Genomic DNA, 10,999 nt, shown 5'->3' with positions numbered 1-10,999 from the left:
TGTTGGTGTTGGGGGGCCATATAGACTATTATGGTCTATCCAATTGCTGGAACTAATCATTCCTTTCCGCAAGCTGCCTATCTAACCAAGCTACTTCTGGTCAAAAAGGCTGAGGGAAAATGTTAACTTCGCAAGGGACGATCCCTCGACAATAATCCAATGATGATAGACGATGAAGCTGGTGACACGAGGAATGATGGATGGGGGGCCAAAAAGAGACAGGCGTGACCAGTTGGTTACTAGTGGTATTTCTGATTCTGATTGACTTTGGGTGTTGTACGACTTCGAGAAAGCCTCGCTTAGCTGAAATACAATTACCGTCGTTTCTAATAATATGATTTTGTCCATCAGTCCGAGGAGTATTTCTTCAAGAAACGAGAATAAAATGTGCCCTTAGAGAGGTAATAATTTCGTAAAATGAACGATGCTGATTCTATCAACGTCCACAATCGTATATGCAAGTACGAAAGAGGTATCTACTCCGTAGGTAAAATGAAAGAAATCAAGAACACGAAGTGATATTCCGCTTTGTCGTATCGAGTCTTTTTTTGGCGTCGTCTCGGCCCTTTGTCCTCGCATTCCCCCAGGCTTGGATACTCCGCCATCGAGCCAACGCCACTGATCTGCACTTCTGCATCTTCAAGACATCGGCCCCCGGCCCACTCCATCCTTGCTCATCGTATAAGCTCGTTGGCTGACTAGCTGTAGTCTTGTTGGAGTCCCAACCAACCTTGCAGGGTCTCAGGAGGATTTCAGTTCATGCCATCATAGATACGGGGTGTCAGTCACAAGCCTAGTGTTCTGGGGGCCACATAGATAAGCCTGGGGCGTTGCTATCCTTATGGCAGTTTGGCTGTCTATGCAGTTACCAGTTCGGAACTTGGGGCTTTTTCGAACAATGGCATTATCCCCTTCCTCTCTATTCCTATACTAACTGTGCCATGTCAACCAGCTGATCACCTCCTCTGTCAAGTTTGCCCACATTCCTACCGCTTACCTGCATCTTCCTCGCATTACGGAGACCAGGCATGACCCATGAGATTCGAGTATGATTTATCACAAACTGCAGTTCTTCCTTCGGAATAGGACACCTCTTGTCTCCAAAACTGTTAGGATGTAGACATACTGCGACCAGATATGTTTCGTTTGTTCGTAGGCCCACCTTAGGTACGCCCTAACGACAGAACAACCAACTGCCCCCAACACTCCGCAATCGTCGATGGATCTCCAAGAGACCAACTTATTGTTGGCGATCGGCAGGATCAAATAACCTTACCGTCGCAGTAAGGCGTTTTCGGGAGGTAAATCTGAGCTAATGGATGTGTCTCACATACATTCGAGTCAAGCTCAATTGCTGAGGTGATCGCGGAAGGGTGCAGGAAGTGAGTCCTGTCTGAGCTCAGCAGTTTTGCTGGAGCTTGTCATGGAGCTTCGCCTCTGGCTCTTGTTAGATGATGTGCATCAGCGTTAGTAGACGGAATTCGATTTAATTAAGGCTTAATCTTACGTAGATCCTAGATGAAATATAATGGCCACGGATGATCAGATAGGATAGTTGGTACTATTTTGTCGGGATTCTATCCAAAACTCAGCCCCCAAACGGCCGCATTATCTACAATAGGGATAATATGGAATGTCTAACCAGCCAACACCAACCCAACAATCCTTTCACTCTATTCTTGTCTACAACCAGAGCACGGGGGCCAGCAATTGCTGCAATCATGAATCTGCCTTATCTGGGGCCGATATCACCCGGACATCAGACTCAGATAAACCGCCCAGATGACGCCGAACAGACTACCAACAAGCAATCGCTTATCTGCGGGTACAACCGTAAAGTTGAGAATCGACACAAAAGGCCAGAGCTTGAATCCAGCAAGCATGATGGGCCAAAAGTCCTGCGGTGCATCAGTCCTGGCTAATACCCTCGCTACGATAGCAGAGCAACAAAGAATACACCCGAAGAAAGTAGCAGCAGTGGACTTACATTCTGAATCTGTGCATTGATGACATCGATATCCTGTCCCCGTAAGAGTCCCATCGTCATAATAAATGCGACAGTGTTGATCGCCGCGCCGATAGTCTGGTCAATCACGACTTTTGCTACGGTGTTCGTCACGTTCAACTTCTGCTTCCCCTGCTTCGGGCCATTCTTCTCAGCCGTAGACTTTGAGACAAATGTATCCTCACTGGAGCCAGGAAACCTCGACTCCAGGCCCTCAAGCCAGACGTAGGTCAACGGCGAGAGTACAAACGCACATGTCGTGAACTGGAACAAAGCCTGGAGGTCAAGCTCGAATGGTGTCTACCGTGTGGGAATCATTGCCATCGCTCGTCAGAATCGTCATCATTCCGTTGCATGTTAATGGGATTGCCCATGGCTGGTTGCTCGCTAGGATGAATAAGACGACATAAGATCGAATCGACGTACCTGATCTCTCCACGCTTTGATTCCCTGCGCAAGGACATTCGAACCCGCATTTACGAGCGCGGCCTGCAAGGTTGCCGTTGCAATCGGGGGTAGAGACATATCTGGCAATGCGCGAGCTAGATGAGATGCGCAAGTGGCCGGGTGAATACGAGCTTCCCCTCGTAAATAGAGTAGTGGCCTCGGGCGGGGAAGTCAAATAGGAGGTTTGGCTCTATTTTTGCATAAATCAGCACTTAGTATAATCTAGTCTTTTTGTGCGAGATACGAACCAGGGGAAATTTTTGGTGTACTTACTGCAGACTACTTCGGAAGCTCGTGTTGCGTGTTGACTCTGTGCGGTAATGATGTCAGCTGGCAAGACTCGAATTGTTCTGGGCCTGGTGAGCTAAAAATACTTTTAGAAATTCAGATGAAGAACTCGTGTTCACCTATTTAGCCGAATGGAACAAATGGGTGGATCAAGTGTTACGAACTTACGGACACTTTGATGAAAGTTATCGGGAAGAGAACACGAGGTTACGAGGATGCCTTTAAGCATTTATATTGATGGTGTACGTAGAGAGGTACTTGAATTTTGATCTCCTGGATAATTAGGAGGTGGAGTTGGTGAGTAGATCAGGGCTCCAGATAGGTCCCTAGCACTCGAAATAGTGGAGAAATGGATATGCGGAAAAGGGAAAGTTGACACGTCGTAGTACAAAGAGGAGACTCAAAGTCAGTGAAGAATGTGTCAATTCAGGGTGTTGATTGGTGGCTGGCCTTTCGTTGCCAATCCTAGGTACCTCTTTTCTCCGTCACAATCGATAAAAAAGCAGGAAAAGAAATGCTCCCAAGCTATGGATCTAGTAGGGAAGTGTTTTGATTATGCATGTTATGCATTGGTGCAAGATATCTGCGAGTATCGCTGCTTGTAGCTCGCTCAGTGCTATGTTATGCCTAGGGACTACTTTATTGATCGCTTCAACGCGGATGACGGCTACCAGGCCAGACTTGGGAATTTCCTGCCACGACATTCGAGCTCTCTGCAAACTGGGATGAGTCAGTGAAGCTACTTTTGATCTTCCAGCTCCGAATTTGCGAACAAGGAGTTATCGACTTACGTCGATCGGCCTGCTGGGACTTTTGCGTCACTCGCGGCTGCCTCATTGCAGGATGCACTTCCATCCCTTGCAGCTTTTCGAGCTTAGAATGTCTTTTCAGCTTCTCGAGGATCATCTTTTGCAAATCTATGCAACATAAGCGCTAGGGTTCTCCAAAGACGGATACTCAGCGCCAGGTAGAGACGAACTTGAGTTTCCCAAGCTAGAGCGACAGTCCCGAACTTCTGTTGTCGTTGCGGTCACACCTTCCTGGGAGCTATCCGCAGCTCTTCTGACTTGTAACTGATATTTGTTCTCCAATTCGGTAACTTGTTGGGTTATCATCTCAATCAGCTTATCCGAAATCAACTGAGAACTGACGTCGCCATCCGTGTTCTGGAAGCAATACAGATCATATCGGACCAGCGTCTTTCGCTCAGACGCCGGATGGAAGGTGAGAGAGTACCAATATCTGGTATCCTTGATGATATGAAACGAGACATTGGGAAATATCAGAACATCAGGATTTCCCGCTGACTTCCCGTTCAAATAATGCTTAATTCTCGCCAATATTGATGAGCGAACAAGTCGCGCAAGTTCGGGCAATACTGCAGTAGTACTGAACTGCTTCTCAGATATGACTTATGCGGAAAATCATCAGAGCTCATTGAGGCTAAAGATGGCAACAGGGCCGAACTTACCAGCCATTTTCCAATTGAATGCTCCTTCGATAGCCTTACCCCCAATCCATCGTGACTGAGCTATAGGCCCATTACATTTCACGAAGTCGGTCGGACAGTCGGTCTCTAGCAACTCGCCCGGCGCATCGGCTTCGAGATTCACAAAGATGAAGCCGTCGGTGCTCTGCTGAACATGAATAGCAAACAGACCATTCTGTAATTTATCGAAACCAAGTATATTTTCAAAATGAGGGGCTTTGGTAAGCTCGCCTTTCGTGTTATAGCTCCAGCCATGGTAGCGACATCCGAGAACGGTAGAACTTCCTCGCTCTTTATTCGCGACCGTGTACGCTCTATGGCGACAAACATTGTGGAAAGCTCTAATCTCACCATCTTTGCCCAGGATGAGGAAGATAGGGAAGCCGGCCACCTCGAAGGACTGATAATCGCCAGGTTTCGTGAACTGGCTGCGGTGAGAAAGATACAGCCATGACTGTTGATCCACAAGTGTTAAGAGATCTGAATTTCGAACTTGGAGCAGGCTTGTTCGCGCTTACCTTGCCGAACACCGCGCGCCGTTCGAGTTGAAAGATATCGCTGCTATTCAGCCAGTTCTCAGGAAAATCCGATTCCTTAGAGACAACTTGTGTGTCGTGGGCTTCTGTGACTTGAGGGAATTGCTCTGATTGTCCTGTGAGGAGCGTCTTCGGGTGTATCCCACGGGGCCAGGCTCGACATAGGAAGACGATGGCAGTCAACAGTGCTACAAGTATTGGTGTAGGCGAGGTCAGAGCCTCCATGGCGATTGTCCAGCGGTTTCTCCTGTGTGTCAACCCCGCAGCGTCGGCGCCGTTTGAAGCATTTAAAGGACAGCAACTTTGATGACCCCAAGGAAGGTCAACTTCATTCGTTGCCTGATGGGCTGGCATGAAGAGACTAGACTCGTGGTACAACTATGAGTCAACCCTATAAGTCAGCAGGCTTGCTGCATATCTTTCCAGATTTGGTGAGCTTTTCCGGTGTACAGGTGTTTCATGCGGGGGTTGCAGTTAAGAAATGACTGTTAGTCTTTGCTGAAGCCGAAGGCGAATTTGAATACGATGGACACGACATGTATGAATCTATACTAGTACTAACGGACACTTATGAACAACCATGCAAATCTAACAGCCGTGTCTACTATGCGGCCGCTCCGACCTACTCGTCATTGATCTCTGATTCCTTCAATCTAGGTACGGAGAGATCATGGCTTGCGCTTTCCGCAGCGTGCTGCTGGCACACGAGCTGAAAGACTTTATCTTGATAAACTGTGACGCATTAAAACAGTTTTCTACATCAAACTTAGCGGGCGTCAATCTTATACTCACATGAAACTCCGTTCTCCTTTTCTGGATTCAGGATGCCTTCGCTGTACACGCCCCTTTCCAGATTACCTTGCGCTTTCTCGCAAAGCTCATAGTCCTCCATCGCAACCTGTCGGACGAATCGGTAATACTCCTCAAATTTATTCCCAGACTCTTTGTGATAATAGTCGAATTCCATCCTTGTCTGGCTTGGATCTTCAGTCGGGCAGACACGGAATGAAGACATGCCTCCGCCATAGACGTTCAGAGTGCAGTTGGGGAAGAAATACAAGAACAGACCGTCGTCTGGTTTCTTTGGATCAGCGATATGCTGGGAGAAGTTCTGGTGATTGTTGACAGTATAGAATGTCGGGGGATAGTAGACGGAGAACGAGGGATGTGTGTATTGACAATGTAGGCATTCCTGATAACCATCGACCCTATTTGGTCTCCGTCAGAGAGATGTGGATAGCCAAAGGGAGGATTTTCGTCACATCGTCTTCCAGTTGAAGCGCCCTTCATATTTGATGCTGCGCCTGTATGGCAGCTTGGTGAAGTCCACCCTTTCTAGCAATGCCTCGAGACCCGGAAAGTACTCCTCAAATTTTGGAGCTTCGTCCGACAATGTACTAAAGACGAGACCAGTGAGTGTGATATGAGAGCGAAGCGTTCTGCCCTAAAAAATGATGAGCATCCACAATATGGCGCGCAGGAATCTGAGCAGAGCGTACTGTCCTCACACTGACGACCTGGATCTCATCTGGCCCAGGAAAAGTCGCGTCTCCACAACTTCGAAAAGCAAGAACCGACTGCTGCGCGATTTCATACTCGACTTTCTCTCCTATGGTCAAGAACCTTGTCACAGGTCCGAGTAGATACCATGACTATGCGGTTATAAGACATTTTTGTACCATTCACACAGGCAGTGTCATATACCTTGTTGAAGATTGCCCTGCGCTCGAGCTGATAGAGCGGCTGGCTGCAATACCACGAAGCCGGAAGGGTACGTGCTAACTCTGGCATTTTGAGCATTTAGCAAATACGTCCGGCCATCTGGTTTTTCTTCCATCCTTTTAAGCTCCTGATCTCTGGACATTGCAGCCAACTTACTGTCCTGTTGTAGCAGAAGAAAGGAAGATGTCCAATTGGATGGGTATATCGTTTCCCGAAGAGGTTATAAGATCCCTTAAAGCCTCTAGCTATATCACACAGAGTCTAAGGTAATTAACTTCGCTGTGGGCGAATGATCAATGAAGCATATGCATACAAGGGTGTCCTGTCCTGCTGATAGGAGCAAGGGTTGCATGCATCCGAATCACAGTAAGGTACGTAACATCATTCGATACCATGAATCTCTCCTTGTAAAGGACGGTCAAAGCATAGGCAGCAGAGGATACATAAGGAAGATGGAACACGTTACTACTCAGTGAAGTGTACAAAGGTAAGTACTCAAGAAGGGCTGTAGACAAAGATGTTCAGCATGGAATGACACATCTTTCAGGAATAAAAAGGAAAAACATCTTCCACATAGAGTATCCCCCAGACAAATTTGGTTCTTCCTTTCACTGTAGCCGAACTGATGTTGACTGTATCAACTGATGAAATGTTTTGCTGCTGCCTGCTGTGGGCATGTGTGGCGATGGAAGAGCTCTCGAAAGTACCTCCTCAAAACATATTGCAAATCATCAGAGACTCAAGAAGCTACTTCAAGGGATAGTAAAGTGACAAGTATTCAGCATCAAACTATTTCTCTAGTGTTTTGTGGATTTAATTATCTTTGAAGTTCAAAGACTGTCTAAAGTGGGACAATCGATCAATAATCAGGTGCCCCACGATTACGTCGTGATCTCATTCTCCACGCTCAGTCATTTGCTTTTGTCTTATCAGCTTCACTCAATAGGAAAAGAACAACTCCAAATCCAATCGCAGTCTTACGCATGATGAGCACCTTTCTCTGAAATCTATCTCGTCAAGCTCCAAATTTGCCATTAGAAATGGCAGGCTCCGGCACCAGATTCACTCCTCCTCCTTCCCCGCCGTCACCGACGGCGTCTTTCTACGATGTCAGCGACGCCGAGGAGGACGAATACAATAGCATCTCCTCCACATCAGGGAGGGGGGTGAAGCTTTTGTTCTCTAAGAGCAAGGTTAGTCTTTGACAAGTCTAACAGAACTTTTGCATAAAAGGCCACAGCTGACATTCCGCTGTCTTCCTGAGTATGGCAGGTATACGTCCATCCAACTCCCTCCTCCAAGGACAATATCCCTGGCTTTATCGCTCTGCTCCAACAAAAACCAGCTCCTACTATGAGCAGCAATGTCGCATCAACAAATACCGCTATGACCACCGCCGACCTCTCTTCCTACCTCCTTGCCTGGGTCCCCGAATCCTCCCTCGGCGACGCCTACAGTACCTATGTCAAAGTCGACCTGTCTGGTGACTCTTCACCCCCGAAGCAACGATATCTGGTACCACCGCTCCCGACTACAACTACATATAAAGATCCGATCGGTCTATATGCGTTCGCCGTACCGCTATCCGAAATTTATTCCCTGCTGGTCCGACCTCCTAGTTTAGGTTGGTGGTTTGGTAGCCTGGTGATCAATACCCGGGCTGGTGATAGTTTCCCGGCGCTGTTCTTTCACGATAGTGAATGCGAATCAACGATACTGCAGAAGAAAAAACGGACAAGGGAAAGTTTTGACCCATTTGGTGAAAATGGCGGCCTATTCTGGGGCGGTGACGAGGTTCTGCGCTGGCTCCGGAAGTACGTTGAGGTGCAGCGCTCGTCTGTCGACAACAGTGTCTATCTGATTAATCCCTCCGAAGAGGACCGCATATCCTTCGCACGGCCACTCAGCAGTTATGACGGATCGGTAACGAAGCAAGGGCACGATGCAGCTGCTGGCCCACATCAACCCGGTGGCAGTGCAGAACGAGATGCCGGAATGGATCCCTTTGTGAAAGCACTCAAGGAAACTAGATGGAAGGTCCTTGAGCAGCTCAGCAAGATTACCACATTCACAAGGCGGACGGCGAACGAACTTGCCGACAACACCATGATCCCTCCGCAAGTCCGTCGCCTGATGAAGACTCCTGAGATTCAGACCCTGCAGGATGAGTTCGATAGCGCCAGGCTCTACTTGGCTCGATGGGCGATGAGTATTGCTGAGCAGAGTGAACGAGAAAGGGCTCAGCGCATATGGACTGCACGGGATGTCCTGGAAATGGAAAATAGCTCTGTGGGTGATTTTGAAATTTTGGAGCTCGAAACTGGAACAATGGCGATTCAGGAACGACGCAGAATTGTCACTATGCAGGAATGGGAGGGCTTCTTTGATGCCACCACGGGAAGGCTCAACGTCACTGTAGACGAAGTGAAGGAGAGGATTTTCCACGGGGGCCTTGACCCAAATGATGGGGTCAGGAAGGAGGCATGGCTTTTCCTTCTCGGAGTGTACCCTTGGGACAGCAGCCGCGACGAGCGTCAAGCTCTGATGAATTCGAAACGGGATGAATACATCCGGCTGAAGGGTGCTTGGTGGGAGAGAATGGTTGAGGGGTCTTCCACTACTGAGCAGTATGAGTGGTGGAAAGAGCAGAAAAACCGCATAGGTATGCTTGCCTCACTTGGAAGCATTTCTGAACCCAGTTGCTAACATATTGGTATCAGAAAAAGATGTGCATCGTACAGATCGCACGATACCTCTCTTTGCAGGAGAAGATATCCCTCATCCGGATCCAGACTCTCCCTTTGCGGATGTAGGGACGAACGTACATCTAGAGCAGATGAAGGACATGCTCCTCACCTACAACGAATACAATCCTAACCTTGGCTACGTTCAAGGAATGAGTGACCTCTTAGCGCCAATTTACGCGGTCATGCAAGACGATGCAGTCGCATTCTGGGCCTTTGTTGGATTCATGGACAGAATGGTAAATCCCACACATATCCGTCCCAAAAACACTGCTTACACAGTCCAGGAACGGAATTTCCTTCGCGATCAGTCTGGCATGCGCGCCCAACTCCTCACCCTAGATCACCTGGTACAACTTATGGACCCCCAGCTATACCTCCATCTCCAATCCGCCGACAGCACGAACTTCTTCTTCTTTTTCCGAATGCTCCTTGTCTGGTACAAGCGCGAGTTCGAATGGGTAGACGTCCTACGTCTCTGGGAGACATTGTGGACCGACTATTTCTCCAGCAGTTTCCACCTCTTTGTCGCGTTAGCAATCCTAGAAAAACACCGCGATGTGATCATGGACCATCTGAAACATTTTGATGAAGTTCTTAAATACGGTAAGCACACTACCTCTACCCCAACTGACCGCGACCATCCAATTAATCAACCCAAAAGTCAACGAGCTATCAAACACCATGGAGCTCGTCCCCATCCTCACCCGCGCAGAATCCCTTTTCCGTCGCTTTGAACGCACAGTTGAAGCAATAGACAAGAAGAATAACTTCCCCGCTCCATCGACCCATCAACGGAAACCCACGCAGGAATCTGCTTCGACGAAGGGCAAGTCGCCACAACGCCCACATAGCGTTGGCTACAGCAGCGGTGTCAGTGCCGGTCCGGCCAGTAGTGGTGCGGCCGGAGATAATGCCGAGTCCAAGGTTATCTCGCCCGAATTGAGGCAGCTTCTGAGCAAGGAAATTCTGTGGAAAGAGCCGCATCCATCCAGCCCAAAATGAGCTGCCGCAGCGACCTTATTTAGTCGTGATCTTCGCGTCTTTTATCGGCTTGAGTTGGCCTCATATTTGTACTGGTTGAGGAGAATCTCCGGCTGGGTTGGGCTTGGGACAGGTTGGCGTTATTTCTTTTCCTTCTGGCAGCGTTTCTTAGCTACGATGCTATCTCCGCGATTAACTATCTTAAACGATCATAAATATCATGATTCTCAACTACGGAGTACGTCCAGGCAGTAGTTTCTCGGCGTCGCTGGTTGTTTTGTGGTGCGTATACCCAAGTAGTAAAAATAGCATCTAGATAGCTTTCTGTAGTCTGTCAAGCACCATTGGACACTTTGGCCGAGTGGTTAAGGCGCAGGCCTGCTAAGCCTGTGGGTTCGCCCGCCTGGTATGTTCTACTCACTTACCCAAATAACACAACATCATCTAACAGTCCCCCTACAGGGTTCGAATCCCAGAGGTGTCGTCCGCAATATCTTTTTTATTTTTTGCCTTTTTCACTACCTTTCTTTTTTCATACAAATGACCCTGCGATTTTTGCTTATTACTACCCCATTCTCAATATATTATTTTGTAGATTTTTAATTGGGTTATATTTTGACTTAGTGGCGTTGGGGAGATTAAGAGTGTGCTACTCCGTACTTCTGTACTCTCCCGCATAGCTCGCTCGATATATACAAATGACCCTGCGATTTTTGCTTATTACTACCCCATTCTCAATATATTATTTTGTAGATTTTTAATTGGGTTATATTTTGACTTAGTG

At 47.9% G+C, this 10,999-nt stretch overlaps 2 protein-coding genes and 1 non-coding gene across 3 annotated transcripts; 2 read left to right on the top strand and 1 right to left on the bottom strand.

Moving 5' to 3' along the window:
- Positions 1-1,748: 1,748 nt before the first annotated feature.
- Positions 1,749-6,602, bottom strand: ALT_0958 (uncharacterized protein; the record flags this gene model as incomplete). The annotated part of the gene is made up of 12 exons (XM_089599068.1): positions 1,749-1,898; positions 1,988-2,305; positions 2,432-2,532; positions 3,532-3,657; positions 3,720-4,151; positions 4,212-4,683; positions 4,748-5,012; positions 5,392-5,497; positions 5,558-5,973; positions 6,028-6,209; positions 6,265-6,374; positions 6,470-6,602. 12 exons carry the CDS (start codon positions 6,600-6,602, stop codon positions 1,749-1,751), a joined length of 2,811 nt encoding a protein of 936 aa, XP_089456732.1.
- Positions 6,603-7,527: 925 nt separating this feature from the next.
- ALT_0957 (GTPase-activating protein GYP7) lies at positions 7,528-10,236 on the top strand (the record flags this gene model as incomplete). Its single annotated transcript, XM_089599067.1, has 4 exons — positions 7,528-7,680; positions 7,760-9,149; positions 9,208-9,837; positions 9,896-10,236. 4 exons carry the CDS (start codon positions 7,528-7,530, stop codon positions 10,234-10,236), a joined length of 2,514 nt encoding a protein of 837 aa, XP_089456731.1.
- A 326-nt stretch (positions 10,237-10,562) lies between these two features.
- Positions 10,563-10,699, top strand: ALT_t011. The gene is made up of 2 exons: positions 10,563-10,599; positions 10,665-10,699. It is a non-coding gene; the product is annotated as a tRNA-Ser (tRNA).
- Positions 10,700-10,999: the final 300 nt, after the last annotated feature.

This window comes from Aspergillus lentulus (assembly GCF_001445615.1).
Source record: "Aspergillus lentulus DNA, contig: Alt01, strain: IFM 54703, whole genome shotgun sequence".
Classification (NCBI taxonomy): Eukaryota; Fungi; Ascomycota; class Eurotiomycetes; order Eurotiales; family Aspergillaceae; genus Aspergillus; species Aspergillus lentulus.
The sequence above is the reverse complement of the archived record's forward strand: the minus strand, read 5'-3'. Positions and strand labels throughout refer to the sequence as shown.